Here is a 21,928-nt window from a genome sequence, read left to right as displayed (position 1 = left end):
GGTATCATCACCCCAGCCTCAAACCCTCCCAAGACATCTTGCTTCTGGCACCTACATCAAATGCCAGCAAGACTCCCTTTTCCTACTCAGCCCGTTCTCTACTCACCGCCTGGTTGAGCCTCTTCACTCAAGAAGGTAAAGCCTCTATCACCTCCAATATTTACCCCAGCAAACTTGTTCCGAGATCCTTAACCTCAGCGCCCTCTTTAATTCACCAAACAGGTCCAGCCTCCAGGCACTGGATACTCACATGCAATGCTTGGTGACATCGCATCTCCATTAAGTTTCGCAAGCTGGCAACACACACACCACACCATAAAGCCTCTTTGTAGTTCCGGTTCGTGGTACCTATCTGCAGTTGCCAGCGAGTTCTTCAAACACAAACAGTGGTTTTAGTCAAACGGAGGGTGGGCACGCCAGACGGATGCGTTTCTTAAGAGGGCATCGACACCAACATTAAGATTCCAGCATGTAAGGATGTCCAGATGAACAAAGCAGGCTCATCTCCCCACAACTGTCCTTCCTGGAGAACAAGGGCTGGGTTGCAGAGCTTTGCCAACACGCAGCACCCAGCAACAATTAATGCTGGGGAGGCTGAAGGATACAGTTCTCGCTGAGGCAAGCTGCTAACTTCTATGCATTTTTATGGCTCCTGGTGTTCCAAGGGAGTGTACATGGACCCTGAGAAAATAGCAACTGCTCTGGAACGCACAGACTGGTGAGCGAGACTTCTGGTGAGATGTCAGGGCAATGAGATGCTTTTATTGGGAAGCTAACAGAGAGGGGGTACTGACTGGACCTCTCATTTAACCAAGATGAGGTTTGCCCTGTTGCCTTTGTTCCGGTAACAGCCCCTCAGTGGCCTCATAATTCCACACGTGGGAGGAGGCTATGCTGTTAAGTGTGCAGTCAACACAGCAAAGTGCTGTGTGTCCTTTCATATACCACCACATGGATCCCAGCTTCCTTTGGGAGGGGCTGCAAATCAGCTATAGAAAAGGCAAGCAAAAGATATGGCCATGGGCGCCTGCTGCTCCCCAAATGGCAAGCTAACAAACATGATGATCCTGAACCTATGAGGGAGGCACATCAGCCACTACTTCCTGGTCCAGGACACCCAGGCCTCAAAATATCCTGTAGTGAAAGACACCTGCCACACCCCTTCTTAGCCTAGGCATCAAGAGTAATAAAAAAAAATGGCTCTTCTTTAGCAATTGCTAAGGCACCTTCACATGCAGAAGTGCCTGCTGTGTTCATGTAGGATCACTGACATCCTATCCTTACTCATCTGGCTCCCTGAGACCGTATGACCTTTGTGACATTCCTATTCCCAGCTGCATCATTTCCCTCCAAGCCTTCCCCACATCCCACCCCTCATGGACCACTGATAACCCATCCTATACAATCTGCTTCATGCTACCTTTTTTAATGGGTACATGGCTACACTTAAGTAAAAATCCTGAAGGCAGAGATTACCTCTTCTGCGTCCACCCCGCCCCCATGGCAGCACACACAGAGACGATCAACAGAGACTAGCTGCATGTGGATCAAAGGCTCTACACTGGCCTGGGCTCAGGGGAAAGGTGACCACCTAGCTGGACAAAGGTAATGCTTACTACTAAAAACAGGAATTACAGAGCAGCAGAGCTCTGGCCCACTCCCATGGAGCTTATCTTCAGCCCGATTTCTCAGCTATAAAATGACAGTAAGGCTTGCTCTGCTTACCTGGTGTGATAATCACATGAGATGACGTAAAGGAAAGTACACTATAAGCACTGAGCAGGGAGTAACTGTGTTATCATTTCAAGTTGAAAACAGTTGAGACAGGGCCCAGCCTGGGGCCTAGGGTAAATGTGGCTTTTATTTCCTCTCAGGGCAAGAAGTGAAGGGTAGCTTTCCCAGATGCCCCAACCTATGGAAAGGGTAGGTGTGCTCCAGAGGTCGAGGCTACAATTGCCAGAAGACCGTTCTGACGGGTTCCTCTGTGTCCACTTCCTGGTGCTTGAGGCAGGGTGTGGGCGAGAGTCTGTCCCCTGGAGTAGCAGCTCAGCATCACCAGAGGCACAAGGAGGTATCTGCTGGTGTTCACAGAACTGAAGGCGGAGCAAGAGCCCTGAGTGAGGAGCAGTGGGATTGGGTGGCCGGCCCACACCCAATGTCTGCCTGGTATAAGGCCTGACTACTGTGGCTCTCCTTCCAAGGGCCTCAGGGGGTCCAGAGAGCATCACTCCGTCCTATGGCTGGTCCCTTAAATGTCCATCTCAAACTGGGACTCTTCACCTGTGGAGAGACAAGACCAGAGGGCCAGTAAGCAAGTGGCAAATGGGAACCCTCCAAACCTAGAGGCTAGGGAGGAAACTTCATCTTTCTTATGCTCGTAGGGCTAGTGGAGGCGGAGATGCTGCCAAAGAGAAAAGAGACAAGCTCACTGGGCTAGGAGAGCAGGCTTCTGCGCTAACGGAGGTGACAGTGCTGAACGTTCTGTAAATTCGAGTTTTAATATGTGGGCCAAGGATTGGAGCTTTGTTTCTTGTGTCCAGTAAGGAGAGTTAAAACTACGCATCCCATACACCACCTCCTCACACCCCACACCCTCTCCCTACTAATGCTAATACTATATGAGGCTACTAGGCCACTGTTTGGGGTGAGGGGTACCATGAGAAACTAGGACAGGGTAGATGTGCCAGCAAGGGTAAATGACAGCCTTCAGTTTAACAGTGACAATTTCAGGTGTAGCCTAACTTCATTGAACTGTCAGGTTTGGCGTGAGGTAAAAAAGTAAAGGTGGGGGCTAGAGAGATGGCTCAGAGGTTGAGCGCACTGGCTGCTCTTCCAAAGGTCCAGAGTTCAATTCCCAGTAACCACATGGTGGCTCACAACAATCTGGTGTCCTCCTCTGGTGTGCAGGCACACATGCAGGTAGAACATTGTATACATAATAAATCTTTAAAAAAAAAAAAGTAAAAGTGAGAGCCACTTGTCACATTGCTGTCTGCACCCAGTCATGTCTGCCTCCCTATTGCCACCCACCTCCATCCCAGTCCAAGCAGGATAAATATTGTCTGTCTTGGGCTGCTGGGTTCTCAGGGTAATTAGGAAGCCCATCCTACAGTGTCAGTGGGTGTGAGCAGATCTCTGGCTGAGCCCAGTACACTTGCCTTCAAAGTGAAGAGAGTCACAAAGGTGGTCCTCCCACGACGGAGGGTGGGTGGAAACGCTTGTGCAACACTGTCCCACAGAGGAGAGCTCAAACGCCCTGCCACAAGAGCACATTAAGACCGCACATGTGGCTGCCAGGGTGGCTGCTTTGATTAGGGGGATGAGGAATCAGGAAGGACCTAGCTATAAATGTCAAAGCTTCGGTGACAATAGGAGGCATTGTCCGCCTGTCTCCGTTAAAAGGCCAGTAACCTGCCTGAAGATACCTAGGTTTACTTTTTTTCTTTGTTGCAGACATGCAATTTCCTAGCGGGGAGGCACGCCATGTCTTTGATCAGTTGTCTCCTGCACCACGAATATCAAATAGGGCCACTGTGTTCCAAGAGCGGCCCGTGTGGTGGTCTTTTGCAAGCAACTGTACAGAGGTAGGCTGCCTGATGAAAGGCGCTGGGTAAAGCCACTGGCATTTTAGATTGGCTCTCCATTTATTTATTACCTGATGCATAAGATCAGCTGTCCTGAGGTCCTTGTAGCTTTTTGAGCTGGCACTAATGAGAGTTCTGCTTCCCACTGATGCGCCCCCCCCCCACCCTCTGGGCTCTCCACAGCTGCTTCTCAGAAGGTGGACAGTCACCATCACCCTCCCCCTGAAACACGGAATTCCCCAGAGAACACAGACACTGTTCTTCTCCGGTCAGGGCCTGGACAGGCCCAACCACTCACCAGCTGCCCGCTTATCTTCCAGGCTGCTATGCAGGTGGCTCTGGCTGGCTTGCATGGGAGGCTCATCACTGGTAGGGCTAGTGACCCCAGGAATGGTTGGCAGGTCCTTCGGGGGTGTTTTGGCCACAGGTGAGTTCCGACACTCCATCAGAAATTTCCGGTCATAGATGATCCTGGTTCCTGACGGGGGAGAGGGGTAATAAGGAAGTTTATGACGTTTCCTTGGAACGCTTTGCTGGTTGTGCTTCCCACTTCCTGGAAGTGTGGCCACAGCAGATGTAGCAGGTTCTTTTATACAATCTGGACCGAGGGTAAGTAAGTAAGGCCGACCGAGAGAGACCTGGCCAACCTGATCACAGCCCTCCTCCGCTGCTGACAAGCACAGCCCACAAGAAAGGAAGCCGTCTTGTCACCACACCACCCTATTCTATAGAGCCCCAGGTCGGTCATCCAGAGCAGAGAGACAGTGGGTCCCTCCCAGAAGCAGGAAGCTTTGTCCTGCCCTGTCTTTGCAGAAACAGGAAATGCTCTATCCACTCCAAAAAAGGTCTCAGGATGAGCTCTTCTCCAAACCTCCACTACATGTGCCTGAGGGGGTTCTTTTGATTTTTTGTTTGTTTGTTTGTTTTTTGTTTTTTGTTTTTCGAGACAGGGTTTCTCTGTATAGCCCTGGCTGTCCCAGAATTCTCTCTGTAGACCAGGCTGGCCTCAAACTCACAGAGATCCACCTGCCTCGGCCTCCCAACTGCTGGGATTAAAGGCAGGCGCCACCACAGCCCGGCTTTGCGTCACCCCTTTAAGGGTTGGGGTGAATGCCACTGCCATTCTACCCAACTCCCTAGCAAAGTGAGTCTCTCTCCCCAGGGCGAGGGCCAGTCTGGCAAAAGCAAACCTTACGACCCTCCACCCAAGAAGCCGCCCAAATACCACCATATAAGGCAGCATTTCCCAAGGGAGGGGAGCTGAATCATTGCAGGAGACCCATGAGGTGACACTGAGAGGAGGGGGGGGCAGGAAGGGGAGGCGACAGCTCTACCATGGCAGCACGGCATCGAGATCTATTTTTAACCCCTCAACAGCATTTACTAAATGCTTCCTCTTCAACAAATCTCAAGCATCAGGTTCCAAGCCTCCTCCGGTAGACAATGGCATCCAGCAGGAATGTAGAAACTGTCTCTGCCTTTCTATTTATAGTTCATCTCCTGCAGGCGACAAATAAGTCTGGTTTCTTAAAAGCAGGAGTGGTATCCAGGTTCTTTCTAATAGAGCACATACATCATAAATTAATGTATTACAGAATGTTATATATCACACTTAAGGAAAATAAATCAAGGGCTGGCTAGATGGTTCAGCTAGCAAAGGCTCTTACCTGCCACGCAAGCCTGGCGACCTGAGTTCAAAATCAGGGACCCACATGGTAGGAGAAAACCAATGGCTACAAGTTGTCTTCGGCCTCCATATGCATGATGTGGTATACACCCACCCACACCCAAGCCAAGCCCATATTCTCTCTCTCTCTCTCTCTCTCTCTCTCTCTCTCTCTCTCTCTCTCTCTCTCTCTGTGTGTGTGTGTGTGTGTGTGTGTGTGTATGTGTCTCTGTCTGCCTCTCTCTCTCTCTGTCTGCCTCTCTCTCTCTCTCTCTCTCTCTGTATCTCTGTCTCTGTCTCTCTCTCTGTTTCTCTCTCCCTCTCAACAAAAAAAATTTTTTTTTAATTTTTTTAACTCAATGAACTTTGGCCTGGCTTGGGATTAGGCAAGACCTTGAGAGAGCTCCTGACTGTCCAGGAGCATACTGCCCACCACCTAGTCCTGGTCTTTCAGTGAACAACTTCCCTGGCACTGATGATGGTTTGGTGCCACCTGGAGAGTGATCTGCAAATGCTTTCAGTTTTACATGCATAGGCGTATAGTAAGCCGAAATAAAAGAATAAAAAATAGCTGGTGAGAAGTAGACGGACAAACAGTACGAAGTCAGCCAAACAGTCAGCAGAAATCAGCCTTAAAGTAGCAGGCTGGCGTTGGATGTTCACGATGCCTCGCAGAAGCTGACTAGGGAAGTTGAGGCAGGAGACTGCGGTTCCAACTGAGCTAAATCTGCATAGCTGAGCTTCCAAAGCTGTCTCTGTCTCTCTCTCTCTCTCTCTCTCTCTCTCTCTCTCTCTCTCTCTCTCTCTCTCTCTCTCTCTCCCATTGCAGACACTTTCATATCGAGGGATAAACAGCAGTGACCTTGGCTGGCAGAGGTTCCCCTTCTAGCTGCTCTCAAGGGCATTCAGTCTTGGGCTGTTTTGCTGTTCTTGTCCCTCCTGTCACAGGGGGCAAGACCATCCAGACAAAGAGCCGTGAAGGACACTTGAGATAAACACATTTGGGTCTGAAACAGGAGAGGGCAACCCTGCTTCTACAGCCAGCTTTATCAGTCAGCTCAGACAGCACAGAACAGCTTACCAATACAATGTACACTGCAGATTACTTATAAAAACAAAATACCAACCAACTGAAGAACAAATATGCTCTGTGTCCTACAGTGTGAAACATTCAGCCAGGATGTCATTCTGCATAACAAAGCAGGTCGTCTCAGTAGGCAAGCTTGCTTTCCTCTTTAATAAACAGTCCAATTATATGTATGCCCAAAAAAAACCTGTCATTAATTTACGATTTTATCAGTAAATGTTTGATTTCATATACCTATTTCATATACCTACATACCTAGGGTTGTGTACAAACTCTCATGCTAGGAGAGGTCAAGCAAAAAAGGTTTAAGAGGTCCTGATTGCCAAGTATGGAGCCACTCCCAGCACTCAGGAGGCAGAAGGATCTCCGTAAGTTCGAGGCCAGTCTGATCTACATGGCAAGCGCCAGGACAGCTAGGGCTACCTAGAAAGACCCTGCGTCCAAAAAGTAGAAGAGAAGGTCCTGGCGCAGGACCCTGGAGAGGTGCACCTACGGGAGTGCCTGTGAGGACAGACCCACCCTCAACTTGGGCAGCACCACCTCAGTCTAGAAGGCAGCAAGACCCCAGCATTTATTTCCCTTCTCTCTGCTTCCGGTCCACCCTAAAGTAAAGACCCGCCTCTGCCCCATGTTCCTGCCGCCATGATGCTCTCTGTCCAAGGGCAATGAGTCAAGTGACTGTGGACTGCACTCAGAAGTCATGGGCCAAAATAAATATCCCTGTTGTAATTCTGTCAGGGATTTGGCCACAGGGATGAGAAAAGTATTTTTTTTTAAGTAAAATAAATAAATATACAACTAATGTAGAGGTGGAACACACACACACTGAACCACAGGTCAGTTGTGAAACTGGAACCCAGAGCCTACTGGGTGCTGGGGTGAGAGTTCAAAGTTCAATTTTGTTCTGCCTGTGGAGTAACTGTCTGCTACTGGCTGAGTCTTGAAACACAGCTGTGCCATTCACTGGCTCTACTCTGTGGACAGGTTACCATTTTCCCCGCCTGTGCCTCGAGGAGCTCTCAAAGACCTCAAAGTGCCACCTTCGTCATCTTCTGGTGTGCGTTAGATCAGTGGCAGGCCGGAGGAAATCCTGCACAGACACTAGCAATTACCCTGTCTTGTAAAGGTTGAAGGTGACAGGCTGCCACAAGCAGCTCAGTCTCACCCACAGCAGGACCCAATTCCAAAGCCAAAGTGGGGACACACCAGAAGGAAAGGAAACAACCAAGAAAGAAACTTAGGGGCAATATGGGGTGGGAATGGGCACCTTCCATCTCTCTGAGACACACAGAACATGGAAACCATCATGATATAGGTAGGCGTGGCTGGCAGCCTTTGGAGCTTTTAATTCCAGGAATGCGCAAAGAATAAAGCCTTTATTCCCAAGTCGTGGTTTAACACCGATGTCAGTTTTCTTGGACACACAAGCGAGGTGATATTCCCCAAGGATCTAGTTTTCTCACCTGTCACCTAGGAGTTACTCGGGCTTGCTGACACTATTTAAAGCACTGGCCATCAGTATCTATTTTTAGGATCTGATTAGTGGCAGGCCCTTAACGTGAAAATGACATGGGACTTGGAGGCAGAAGTCCTGGGCTCACAGTGGGAATCACTACCTTTAAAAAAAAAAAAAAACCTCAATTTCTGGCTCCCAGTTCTTTCTGTGCCACAAGAAGAAAATAAGAAAAAAAAAAAAAAGCTCACACCTCAGAGGAGTACCACAAAGACTAAATGACAAATGCCAGTGATCCTGGGAGTTAGAGTCATTGCTCCATGAGACAGCATCTGCCTTACAGGGCCCTGAGGGACCAAAACATAAATAAAAATAAGACATCCGTGGTGGTGCATGCCTCTCACACAAGCACTAGAGAGGCAGAGGCAATTGGATCTCTGTAAGTTCAAGGCCAGCCTAAGCCAGAACTATGAAGCAAGCAGAGTAAACTTACCAAGGAGAAGCCAGGCAATGAGGCACGGCACACCTATAATCCCAGCACTTGGGAGGTAAAGGCTGGAGGATCAGCAACGCAATGGCGCTCTTTCCTACACAGTAAGTTTTCAAGGCCACCTTGGGCTCAAAAAATTAAAAAATAAATAAATAAATAAAGCAAAGCAAGAGAAACAAATGATGAATCTCTCTCTCTCAGGGGTCAAGTATCTTATGATGCTACCACACACCGAATGTGGCACCTGGATGGCCGTCTTTCCATATGGCAGCTGTAGGGACAAGGAGCCACCTTTCTTCCTAAGAGGCTCTGATGAGGATGAGGCTTTTACAGAGACTTTTAGAACAAAATGGCTAAAATTATCCTAAGGCTCACCAAGCACCTTCCTCTTTCCCGACCTCTCCCCAAATGCTTCAAAATGCACTGGTGCATTACGTGGGTGCCACTAGTCATTACCAAAAGGGGGTGGGTGCCCTCTGGACGTCGTCTCCCAAAACAAACAGCAAGTGCTGCTCCAGTGGGAGTGGGCGGGAGCTGTCATGGACTCTGCCGTAGTCCTCCAAACTCATGCGCAGAAGCCTGACCCCAGCACCTCAGAAGATGGCATCTGGAAAGGTCTGTCATAGGGAGGGTCACTATGAGGCCTTTGGAGTGGATCTGATCTGGTGTCACTGGTAACCTTGGAAGAAGTGGAAATCTATACGCAGACCCTCAGGTGGAAGACCATAAACTGAGGAGAGAGAGGGCACCCATCTGCAAGCGACAAAGAGAGGCCTCAGAAGGAACTGAGGATCTCCAGCAAGAAAAAAAGTTCCATTGCTTAGGGCAGCTGGATGGCCGTCTTTCCATATGGCAGATGTGGCAAGCTCATATAGACAGCCTTTTTCGGGGCTAGAGTTTAAAACCCAGGGACTTGTACACAATTGTTCTTCCACTGGGTACAACTCCAGTCCAAACACACATCCTCTTAAGTAGGGCATCTGTTTTGCTCATCTGAGTGTTTTGTGACAGGGTCTCGTGTAGGCCAGCCCAAGCGCCAACTCAAATTTCTAGCTGATGCTGGCTGTCTTTAGTTCCTTCTCCTATTGCTGTAAGACTCCACAATCAAGACAACTTAGAAATAAAAGCATTTAATTTGAGGGTTTAGAGCCCATGACCATCATGGGGGGAAGCATGGCAGCAGGCGGGCAGGCATGGTGCCGGATGAAGCTGTAAGCCGAAAACTTTCATACTTATCTTTGGAACCCTCAATGCCCACGCCCTTGTGACACACCTCTTCCAACAAGGCCACACCTCCTAATCCTTTCCAAACAGCTCCACCAACTGGAGGCGGAGCGTTCAATATATGTACCTATGGGAGCTAATACATTCAAAACGCCGATGGGCCTTGAGCAGCTGATCCTCCTGTCTGCACCTCCAGAGTTCTGGTATCACAAGCATGTGCCACCACAGGCAGCTAAGAAGGCTGCTTTTTAACCTTCACATTGTACGTTGCCAAACCAAAGCTCTAAGCGGACTGTATGTCCTGTATTCTCATCCTTATTTTTGGACTGCCAGGCACACCTGACGCAAGCCAATTGCTAGTGCCCAGAAAACCCAGACTTTTCAAGTTTAAATGGGAGTGGTGGGTTGGATGATATGAGCCCTGCAAAGCAATTTTCCTATAGCCTGGTGTTCAGCGGAAGCAAGAAAAAATAAAAAACAAAAACAAACAAACAAACAAACAAAACTGGTTCATACACGTAAGAAGTAGTAGTAGCTCCCAGCACTCGGGAGGCAGAGGCAGGTGGATCACTGTGAGTTCGAGGCCAGCCTGGTCTACAAAGTGAGTCCAGGTCAGCCAAGGCTACACAGAGAAACCCTGTCTCGAAGAAAAGAGAAGAAGAAGAAGAAGAAGAAGAAGAAGAAGAAGAAGAAGAAGAAGAAGAAGAAGAAGAAGAAGCAGTAGGATGATCCGGAGATTCAGGTCATCCTCAAATTTGAGGCCCTCCTCACTGGGCTACAGGAGATCCTGTCTCAGAACAAAGAAGTCCGTCCCCTCTTCCTCCTGCCCCCACTTGAAGCTGGCCTGCCCCCAAGAACAAAGGAATACTTTGGAAAGGATGTGACAAGGCTCCCATGCTTACGCCCTAGGTCAGTATCTACCATGTTCATAAGTTCAAGTTAGACTAAATGATTCCACCCCTAAGAAGGCACTTAGGCAGGTGGTGGCCCCACATGTAGATAAGGCCACCTTGGACCTTGCAGCCCAAGGCAACCCAGCTCTAGCATGAGTCAACTCTTTAACACTTAGCGAAGAACAGACATGGGCAACAAACTGTTTAAGTTACTGAGTTTGGGGATGGCTTGTTAAAGGCTAGGCTACCTAGTACAGCCAATTCCTCCCTGGTGTCCCAGAGGAGACCCAGGCCCCAGGGAAGAGCCTAGACATCCTGAGGGAAATCCTTCTTCTCTCTAGGCTTCTTTTGGTCCCCTTCATCTTTTTTCTAGTACTAAAGATCAGGCCAGGACACCGCCACACATGCTAGGAGAGCACTGTGCCACCAAACCACACCGAGCACAACTTGTCACCTTCTGGGCACCGGACCTGGCATCAGATCCTGGGGACACAACGATTGCTTTGGAAGAACATCCTGTCTGACCCAAGAAACAAGCATGTCAACAGACTCGTGACTATCATTCACCACGGAGAACGACAGCTGACATAAGAAGCAGAGCAGAAACTATCAGATGTTTTTGTTTGTTTGCCTGAACATATGGGGACTCATATGCACAAACGGACATTAAGAAAGAAAAAGAGACTGTCACCCTAAGCAATCCTCATTTTCAATATTGCTACTCCATTCTAACTCATTTTCGTGAACATCAAATAAAGGCTCATTTGGGAAAATGTTTCAGTACTTTGTGTCAATAAGTGAAAATGAAAACAGCACCATCCTATCTGCCTTCCTTCACCAGAATCGGTAATGACTTTCGCCGTTACAGTGGAGGAGAATCAAACTCTCCTTGCAAATAATGAACACCTGCCACTTTGGGACTATATTGAAGAAAACAAAACAAATGAAATCTCTGAAGACCACGAAAATCTAGAGGCTCACCTCATTAGACTCTCATTTATGATGGAGAAGAGTTCTCTTTTGTACAAAGCATGTCCTGTGGTCCTGGGGCCAAACTACAAAGTCAAGTCACATGGCTAGGAGATGCATGTCCAGTTGCTTCATTCTAGAGATAAGCCTTTGGTTCTTAGAATTATGTCCCCAGTCAGCTTTACTGAATTGTTACCTACAACTGGCAGATAAAAATTCCATACATTTAAGCTGGATGGCGCGTGCCCATAATCCCAGCCCTCAGGAGGCTGAGGCAGGGGGAAATCAACAGGTTGGGGCCAGCCTGGGCTATACAATTGAGATCTTATGTAAAGAAGAAAGAAAAAGGAAGGAAGGAGGAGAGAGAGAGGAGAACGGGGAAGGGAGAAAAAAGGAGGCAGAAGTACCTGGTCAAAGTATACAAAACGGTGTTCCGGTATCACACTAGGAAACGTAAAACGAATCCTACCATTAAAGTAATTGGCATATGTCACGGATGTGCGTGTTTGTGTAAGCAAGGATAAGGCTTTGCGTAGATAAGGATATGGCTAAGGTTTCTCTTCCCTGATTTCTAGTAAACACTGCAGGGCTAATTATAGCCACTGATGAACGCATGCCTCGACTTTATCCCTCTCATAACTCAAAGTCTGTGCCCAACATCTAGTAGCCGTAACTCCCAACATGCCCATCCTCTCTTACACTCGACACTCGCCCTCTCCGCCTCCGTCTCTCCTCCCCCTCCCTCCTTTGTGATACTAGATATTGAAATTAGGGCCTCGTGCATAGCTGGCTGTCATGGAGTTCACTTCCAATCTGCTAAACTTTTTTATTTTTTTTTTTAATTTGGGGAGAGGTTCCTGAGGAAGCCATAAGAGAGCACCCCTCCGGCTAGAATCACCGTGGGCAGAGGTCCAGGGACAGCTGCAGGTGCTGAAGGGCAGTCCTTTCCTAGAGCAGCAAGCACTTTTCAACCCTGAGCCGGGCTCTTCAGCCCCAGGCCTGTATCCTTTTTCGGCGATATCTGCCTACCTAGCAGTCCCAACCCTCCCACTCCAGCCACCTTCCTAGCCAGGATGTAGCACATGCCTTAAACACCGAGAGGCTTCGAAGCGAGTTTGAAGTCTCCTCCACTTTCAGTAGTATGTTCTGGAACCTAATGTACAATGTTCTGAACCCTTTAAAAGGAAACTCAGGTGTGTGAGATGCAGACATGGGGACCGCTCTATCTCCTTACTGTCCCCGTGCCCAAGCTCTCTCTTTCTGCCTTGAATATCCTCAGCAGGAACTTCTCCCTTCCATGTGACCCCAGGACATCAAGACACTAGATCAGTGCTCAGCCCACCTCCCCCTCTTCCCAGAACTGGTGGCTAAACAATTAGCAGCCACTTCAAGGTTGGCTTCCTAGAGAGAGACTTTTTTTTTTTTAAGAATGGGTCTCAACAGTGTAGCTCTGGCTGACCTGGAACTCACTATTCAATACCAGGCTGCCTTCCAACTCACAGAACCCACCAGCCTCGGCTGAGTGCTGGGATTAAAGGCGTATACCACTACATTCACAAGTGCCCACTTTTGTCTACTTAACAAGACAGTGTCATTAACACCTGCCACCCTACCTGCTTGCGTGATTAACGTGAGCCAGGTACTACTTAGGTATGACCACCCAAACAACTTCTGTAGGTTTAGAGGTCAAACGTCCATCCTGGGCGTTGACTAGAAAATTCTGTTTATGGTACTACTGATGGTGATCTCAAAGACTCATAGGCTCAAACATTCACGTAGAACACTCCCTTCAGAAATGTCTTAGGTTAGCCGGGCAGTGGTGGTGCATGTCTTTAACCCCAGCACTCAGGAGGCGGAGGCAGGTGGGTCGCTGTGAGTTCGAGCCCAGCCTGGTCTACAGAGTTAGCAAAGTCCCAGGAATGGAGATGGTTCAGGTCACCTGCCATGTCCTTGCCTCAGAGACACAGCTGCTCCAAAGCCATCCTCAGCAGCAGGAGGGACTTACTGCAGTGTTTCTTCATGAAGCACTCACAGTCTTTTACAAGTCAGTCATAAGCCAAAGTGTGTAGAAAGCCTAAGTTCAAGAAATGCCAGCCTGGCGTATGCCCAGACGGAATCTACTTTGCCAGACTCCTAAATATCAAAGAAGGAAAACAACAACAACAAACAACCCACATATGCACGGGTTTTGTTTGTGTGTTGTTTTTCCCTTTCACCTGGAATTCATGAGTACTCAAAATGGAATGCGGCCCAATCACACATATGGTTATGCAAATATCTCAATCTAGCATCAAGTGCGCAGGCTACATGCTCCTACAGATCAGGAGGTCACTGCAAATCTCAAGGTGACTAACTGGACCTTTATCTCCCAGCCGGCCCCTGACATATGTAGGAAAATACAACGGTTAGATGGATTTGCAGAGAAGCGTAGGTCAGACCTGTTAGAAATACCCCCAAAGGGTACTCGCCAGGGAGACTATACGGAAGACAGAATGGCCAGATGTGGTGGTGAACACGGTTAGCCCCGGCACTCCCAGCACTCGGGAGGCAGAGACAGGTGGATCTCCGGGTAGCCCTGGCTCTCCTCTAACTCAGTCTGTAGACCTTTGGCTTCAAACTCCGTATTTAACTGGGGTTCTAGGTTACGAGAACAGTCTGTAACAAATGGTCCAAGCTTCTGCGCTTTTAGCAGAGATGACCTAGAATAGATGGCCTTTGGGACAAGATCCGACTCCTTAACGAAAGAACAGGCTTGCTGGTTTGGGAAAAAACAAGCAAGACTTTCCTTAAGCTATGGACTGTGTAAAAGAAAGAAAGAAAGAAAGAAAGAAACAAACAAACAAACAAACAAACAAACCTGGCATGGGCCAGCTGGTTTCTTTCAGTTAAGAAACAACCATGCTACACGGATGCGCCTTCCTCTTCAAAGAGAATGGGAACCCCAAGGTTTGCCAACTTCCACACTTCCCAGTCCAAGAGAAGGGGATCAGAGCTCCTTACAAACAGTACTGGCTACTGCCACTCAGCTAACCTGTCCACCCAGAAAATGAGGGGGGGGGGGGCGGCGCAAAAAAAGATTTCCCTGAAAGGCCTGCCTCCTCTGTGCCTATTTAAAAAACAAAAACAAAAACAAAAACAAAAACAGCCGGGCGTTGTGGCGCACGCCTTTAATCCCAGCACTCGGGAGGCAGAGGCAGGTGGATCGCTGTGAGTTCGAGGCCAGCCTGGTCTACAAAGGTAGTCCAGAACAGCCAAGACTACACAGAGAAACCCTGTCTCAAAAAAAAAACAACAACAAAAAAAAAACCACCCAGGTTCACCTAAAAAGACTCGACTGTCTGTAGAAGTCTGAGCATAACGCAAAGTTCTACGGGAAAAAAAAAAGGCAAAGGGTGCAACAGCGTGAACTAAAAAGAGGCCAGAAAGGGATGGAGAGCACCAGTAAAGGGAGGCTAGAAGGCTGCAGAGAACTTGTCCTTGGGCCGTTCCTAATGAACGCGAGAGCCGCCTAGGCTCAGCTTTCCTGCAGAGTCTAGAAACCCAGCATGACAATGCATAACAGGCACGTGCCCAAGCAGTGGAGCCTTGGTGCAGTGTTCTGTAAGACCGAGAGGCACAAACCAGACGCTCATCTCCAAGATCCCTCCATCTGTGCCTTGGTTCTGGATTCTGGCTCTGCCCCCCCCCCGGTGTAGGGACAGCTGCCTGAGAAAACAGGCATGTGGCCTGGCCGCGCCAGCAGTAGCCCAAGGGTCAGCACAGCGCCAGGATCTCTCCTGTTTTTGAGTTGTAAGAGGAGTCGTTGGGGGAGGAGACCAGGGAGGGGAGAAGCGCAAAGTGGGTGGGAGCAGAGCGAGGATTGGGAGGGAAGTAGTGAGCCGCGAGGATTTCATCACGCAAACGGGCGGGTAGGTTTCATCAGCGCCAATACTGGGGCTCAGGGGCAAGCTGGGAATGCCTGGTTCCCGGAGGCCGGCCCCCACCCGCGCCAACTCAGCTTCCTCTTCCTCATCCTCCGCCACTTGAGCGAATGCATCACTCGGCCCTCCCACCCCCAGCCCCCACCCCACCCCAGGCCCGAGGAACGTGTTGTTCTGCACTGCCCTGGCCGCGGCCCCTGCCGAGACCTCTCTTTCTCTCTAAATAGGCTTCAAGCCACAGGTGGCCAAGACGTGCTCCTGGGCTAGGGAGCACCCTCAGCGTCCAGCCTCCATTAATGAGCGAGTGTCCAACGCAAAACGAGGGTTGCCCCCTGAAGGCAAAAAGTGTGCAGGCATCATTTATTCCGAGGGAGATCGACTAAACTTAATCTCCAGGCCAGACTCTTTACCCTGATCGGTGGAGCCACCCAGACTTCCATCCTGTCCCACCCCAGAACTACCCTGACACCCACAGAGGCCACGCGTAAGCACATGGTGATCCTGGCAGAGCGCCTATCTATGTGCTTGGGACACCCTGCTGTTTCTCCCACGAAAAGGCTGTTTGCAGCACCGTCTCCAGACCACGCTCCACCACACCCAGAAGGCGGGCAACCCAGACGGTAACCCCTGCTGCCTTTCCGACGCCTCTTGTCCGTTCTACCCAGCTACTGAACCCCCTGAGCGCCGCCATCCCAGTCGCACGTGTGACTCCGGATCCCGAAGTATCTTCCAGACCCTAAAGCCGCCCGGGACCCCGGCCCGCGCCTACCTCCCGGGGTGGTGCTGAAGAGCGTGCCTCCGGGGGTGGTACTGTAGTCCCCGGGCGGGAGCTGCACACCGTCGCCGAGGGCTACGCGGCGAGTGGGGATGGCCCGGCTGGGAGTCTGGCTGCAGCTGCTGCCCCCCGACATGTCTCCTGCACGCCGCCCACGACCCTCCTGCAACCCCGCGGCACCTCGGCCCAGCCCTTCTCGTGCCCGGCCCGCCCCTTCCGCCTAGGCTCCACGCCCCCTGAGATTTGCGGTCCGCCTGTCCCCACCCAGCTCCAGCCCGCCGCCTGCAAGTGGTTCCCAGCTGCTGACCTAGGCAACTTCTGCCCTCTCCAGTGCAGGAACCCCAGTCTTGGCCCCTAGGGTTCCTGGGTCCCTCCCCGAGGCGCTGGGAAGAACCATGTAGAGGTGACTGTGGCAGCGTCTCAGCTCACTAGACCGACTGCTTTCTATAATTAGGATGTGACCCTCGATCCCCGATCCCCGATCCCCGATCCCCGATCCCCGATCCCCGATCCCCGATCCCCGGCGGGTCCTCAGAGAAGAAAGTTAAGGGTGTGCTGATCTTTCCCTCTTCTTTAAGTCTCTTCAGCTTGCACAGTGCCTTAGGAGTCAGAGCAGCGGCTGCACAATGCACATTCCTGGCCTTGAAAGGAGTGGCGGATGAGTAAGAGAGAACTAGCCAGGCAGCTAGAAACTGACTATAAATCTGATGTGGAACGAGCAGGATCGGAACTCCGTGAAGGGTGGACTGGAAAGAATCAGAGATAGTCAGAGAACCCAATCATCCCTGAGCTGGGGTCTACTCTAGCGCTTAGTCTAATAGTCACTAGGGAGGAAACAAGGACCGTCAGGGGATCTGTGTCAACCTTCATGTGGTAGAAAATGCCTATAACCTCGACACTGGGAAGGCAGAAACCCTATGAAAATCCCGTTACAGGATAGCCCAGGCTGCTTAGCGAGATCCCCATCTCAACGCAACAAAACACGCCAAGAGCAACCGCGATAAGTAACAGAAACGGAAGTTCAGGAAAGGACAGGGTTTTGTATGATCACAGAGCTGCTTAATATCTGAGGTGGAGGTAGGACCAGAACCCAGTCTTCACTGCTGTCCGGGCTAGTCTGTCTCTCACCACACTTGAGAGAACACAGCGGGCCACCTACCTCCCTTTGGGAGAAACATGCTGAAAGGAGTTTTGCTTTTGCCTTGTTTGGCTGCACTAGAGGACCTAGGTTTCCTGGAATTAAGATTTCAGGGAAGGACTTGCTTACAAAGCTCAACATTCAAGCCTGGTATGGTGGTGCTACACACTTCTTAGCCCAGCAGTTGGGAGGCTGAGGTTGGAGAATTCTAGCTTGTGCTACACAGCAAGAACCTATCTCAAACAAAAACAGAAAGTTTGAGCCAGGCATGATAGCTCATATAGTCCTGATACCAAAGAAACTGAGACAGGAGCATTACCAAAAAGTCGAGGGCAGCTATGATTATGGTGAGATTGAGGAAAAGCCTGGGCCAGACAATGTGAGATCCTGTCTTAAAAAGTGAAAGAGAGAAAGAAACGGGGGAGGGGGGAAACTTGGAATGCAGCACATTTGGTAGACAGTTTAACTAGTATATGCTAAATCCCAAACACCATGTAAAAACTGGATGTGGTGGCACTGTGTAAGCTTGTGATCCCAGTACTCAGGAAGTCAAGGTAGAAGGATCAGAAGCTCAAGACCATCCTCACCTATATAGCTATAGATAAGACTCTATCTCAATTTTTAAAAAGATATATTTATTTATGCAGTATTCTGCCTACATGTGCACCTGCACTCCAGAAGAAGGCATCAGATCACATTATAGATGGCTGTGAGCCACCATGTGGTTGCTGGAAATTGAACTCAGGACCTCTGGAAGAGCAGTCAGTGCTCTTAACCTCTGAGCCATCTCTCCAGTCCCTCTGTCTCAATTTTTAAGTGGAGTGAGTAAAGAACGGAGTCTAATGGCCACAAAGAAACTAAAACACTGGCGATAACTAAGCTTGGGACAGCTTGGCTGCTCATCGGAAGCCCTGTGCTTCCTGGCACAAAGATAGCTACTGTGATGGTTTGAATAAGAATGGTCCCCACAGGCTCATACATTTGAATGTTTGAGCATCCGGAGAGTGGCACTACTTGACAAGGATTAGGAGGCGTGGCCTCGATGGAGGAAACGCGTCACTGGGGGGTGGGCTTTGAGGTGGCAGAAGTCCCGAGCCAAGTCCAGCGGCTCTCTTCCTGCTGCCTGAAGAGCCTCGTATGGGAATCTCATCTACTTCTCCAGCACCACGCACCCGGCTCCCCACCATGATGATAACGGGCTAAACCTCCGAAACAGGAAGCCAGCCCCAATTCGGTGCTTTCTTTTAGAAGAGTTGCAGTGGTGATGGTGCGTCAGGTCACGGTGCCTCTTCACAGCAATAGAACACTGAGTAAGACCCTAAGACTCCTAAGGACAAGGCACTTGGGTAAATTCAGGGGGTGAAGATGATCGCCTAGACCCCTCATGATGGAAGGAGAAAACGGAATCCCACAAAATGACCTCTTCCCTCTACATGAGCATCATAGCATGTGTTTACATGCACCCATATGCACATACCAAAATAAATAAGTGTTAAAAAAATGTAACAGATACAAGAAACTTGGTATAGTGGCCAACATTTGTTCTCCCAGTCCTTGGAAAGCGTAAGCAGGAGTTTGAGGTCATCCTGGGCTATATAACACAATTCAAGTGCAACCTGGACCATATGACCTTGTCTGAGAGGTGGGGGGAGAAAGACCCCCCTCACAGACAAGGTCAAGCCAATACTTGTCTCATCAGATGTGGATGCGGAGATTTCTCACAAGAGCAAAGCAATCCTACGGCGCAGACAATACAGGACGGATTGTGACTCTGCCTACCTGAAGACAGTGTCAGACCTGCCAAATTGGGGTTGTAGTAACAGAAGACTTCAGATTCCAGGTTCAAGAGGAGACTGTGTCCTGTGTGCTTTGAAGTGCTGGTCGTCAGTTGCATTCCCACAACTCACCTTCTTTGGCTTGAATAGTTTGCCACAGCAGTTCCTAGAACTTGCTACATCCTTCGGTTTATTATGAAGAACATTACAAAGCCTTCAGTGAAGAACCAGACTGGAAGACGCACATAGCCAAGCATGAGAGAAACTGCCCTACCTTTCAGCTGTTGTGCAACATACCCCCTCCCCCCCCAACACATACCCTTCCCCTGCCCCCTACTCCAATTTGAAACATTCTCTGTTGGAGGGAGAGGGAGACACACATAACTCAGAAAATAAATTAAACTTACTGGGCCTTGGGAAGCTCAGGGAAGTTTCAAAAGAGTAAGAAGTTAAGTTATTAAGACAAAGGTGGCCCATCCCCCAAAGTTATCTGAGCAGTAAGCAGTTGCTTGGACCAGGGAAGTCTCTGGTGTTGCAGGGAATTCCCTGCAAGTTGGTTATTCAGGGAGCTCAAGGGATAGAACCTTCATGAGTCATCACCGTACTGGGCTGGGCTTTTTAGTGAGGCCCTGGCCTTGAATCATACATACTCTTCTAAGTAGCCTTAAGAAACCCATTGGTTTGTCATGCTTCATGCATATGAAATGATTTCCTTGGCCTGCCATTTGTGCATAGATGTCCACGTTTCCCTAGGATGTCACACAGCATCTGGGCATGCCACCCTCCAGGCAACCTGACGTGTTCAGCTACCAGGACTCTCCTTCTCCCCCCCCACCCCCCCCCTGTTCTGTCCTGGCGTGTTGTGGTGGCTTCTTTACATAGGTGTGCTTGATTACATGGTAGGGCACTGATGATCAAGTGCAGCTCTGGCCCCTGTCCCTTCCCTGCAAGTTGAACGTGGAAATGGAAGTGTCAACCTTCTGATCAGGCCTGGCTTTTTTTGGGGGGGGGGGGGGGAGTTGGTTTTGGCTTTGGTTTTGGTTTTGGTTTTGGCTTTGGTTTTGGTTTTGGTTTTGTCTTTATAGACAGGGCTTCTCTATGTAACAGCCCTGGATATCCTGGAACTTGCTTTGCAGACCAGGCTGACCTCCAACTCCAACAGAGATCTATCTGCCTGTCTCTGCTTCTTCCCAAGTGCTGGGATTAAAGACGTGGGCTGCTACCACCCAGACCATGCTTTGATCTTTGAGGTGACCCCATCATAAAGCTATCTAGGGACACCCCGTGACTGAGCCAATAGTGGGGTGGTGGGTTGTTTTTTTTTTTTTTTTGAGAATTTTATATATGCATATGCAAACCCACCTCTGGTCCCTCCCCTCCAAGTCTTCCCATGTCCCTTCAAGAGCACTTTCCCTCTCAAATTTCTCTATTGTTTTCTTAAACCTACAGAGTACTACCAGTGTGTGTATAGGTACAGACTATCCACTGAAAGATGTGTAGCCCACCAGAGCTCACATTCCTGGAGAAAACTGGCACTCCCTTCTCTGGAAGCCGTCAGTTGCTAACAGCTCCTCGCCTGGGGGGCAGGTATCCTAGGCCTTTCTTCATTCACACTGGGATTTTGGCTGGCTTGATCTCTCGAGTGTTGTGGTTACACACAGAGCTACTATGAGCTCCTGTGTGCTGTGGCCCTGTTGTGCCCAGGAAATCCTGTTTTCCTGTTTCCCAGGAAAGGCTGTTTCAGTCTTTCTATTTCTCTCTCTCTCTCTCTCTCTCTCTCTCAGCATTCTGCAATCTCTGTCAAACTGTTGTTGTTGTTGTTGAGACAAGTTCTCCCTGTGTAGCCTTGGCTGGGCTAGAACTCACTATGAAGACCACATTGGCCTTGAACTCATGGAGATCTGCTTGCCTCTGCCCCCAGAGTGCAGAGATTAAAAGCATGTGCCGCCACACCTGGACCACAATCTCTTTTTGTTTTCTGTATACTGACCAGTTGTATATCTCTGTGTCAATCACCACCTACTGCAAAGAGACGCTTGTCTAGTGAGGATTTAGCAAAGTCCTAATCTATGGAATAAAGATGCGTATGTAGGGGCAGTTTGGGTAGTAACGGTGGGTCTTCCCCTGGGGCCTATCACCTACTCAGCCATGGGTTCTGGGCCCAGTTAACCTAGACACAAGTTCTGTTTGTGAAATGGGCCTTAAGCCAATGGTGATCTTCCATACAGAAGACAAATTTATTACTCCCAGAGTTCAAGGCTTTAAGGAACTGTATGTCCAAAAATCGAACAAAGATAAATATGTATTTCATGATACCACAGAGCTGTTCGTAGGAGCATATGTTTAGACAAGCAGGACAAGGGGGTGAGGTGCCTATTTAACAAAGCCAGGTTAATATACCCAGGTTTTCCCAGCATCCCTCAGTCCTTATCTGTTGTTTGTTTGTTTGTTTTCCTTAGTTCTGGAGACTAGAATGCCACAGAAGACTGTGCCAGCTGATTTGGTTCCCTCTGAAGGCTCCCTTGCTGACTATTGGGTGGCTGCCTTCCTGCTGTGTCCTCCCTCAGCCGGCCAACAGAGAACGTATATGCTCTGGGGTCTCTTCATTGTCTTATAAAGACATCAGTCCCACTGTAGGGTGACCCGATGACCTTCTAAACCCAGTTGCTTTCCAAAGGTCACGCCTCTCAATATTATCACACTGGGGTGGAAGACGTGAACATGTGAATTGGGACATTCGGCTCTACACAGGAACCTGGGAGTGGTTGCTTCTCTGGGTAAGGACACTGGTCCTTTCGTAGGACCCTGGTTAGGCTCCAGTGTAACTGCCTTTGCCTTCCCTTCATCTGACTCACACTGAATCCCAGCACCCATCCTTCCGGCTTCAAATCGTCTAATAGATTTCCAAGCTGATGATAAAGTGTTAAGTCCATAAGTATCAGGACAGGAAGGTC

General features: G+C 49.4%; 1 protein-coding gene across 1 annotated transcript; it reads right to left on the bottom strand.

Annotated features, from left to right (window-relative positions):
- Nucleotides 1–1,843: 1,843 nt before the first annotated feature.
- Nucleotides 1,844–16,273, bottom strand: EIF4EBP1 (eukaryotic translation initiation factor 4E binding protein 1). Its single transcript, XM_084759329.1, has 3 exons — nt 16,056–16,273; nt 3,883–4,062; nt 1,844–2,280 (listed from the first exon to the last, which is right to left on the bottom strand). The coding sequence occupies exons 1-3, from the start codon at nt 16,195–16,197 to the stop codon at nt 2,249–2,251; spliced, it is 354 nt and encodes a 117-aa protein (XP_084615455.1). The 5' UTR covers nt 16,198–16,273; the 3' UTR covers nt 1,844–2,248.
- Nucleotides 16,274–21,928: the final 5,655 nt, after the last annotated feature.

The sequence above is a fragment of the Acomys minous genome (assembly GCF_964271855.1).
Source record: "Acomys minous genome assembly, chromosome: 15".
NCBI lineage: Eukaryota > Metazoa > Chordata > Mammalia > Rodentia > Muridae > Acomys > Acomys minous.
Note: the sequence above shows the minus strand (reverse complement) of the source record. Positions and strands in the feature narration are given on the sequence as shown.

Coding starts and splice junctions, on each gene's coding strand:
- EIF4EBP1 (XM_084759329.1), bottom strand. CDS start 16,197: ATGTCGGGGGGCAGCAGCTGCAGCCAGACTCCCAGCCGGGCCATCCCC. Junction 4,063..16,055: donor CTTCAGCACCACCCCGGGAG/GTAGGCGCGGGC, acceptor CTCCCCCGTCAG/GAACCAGGATCATCTATGAC. Junction 2,281..3,882: donor GGAAGATAAGCGGGCAGCTG/GTGAGTGGTTGG, acceptor GTCTCTCCACAG/GTGAAGAGTCCCAGTTTGAG.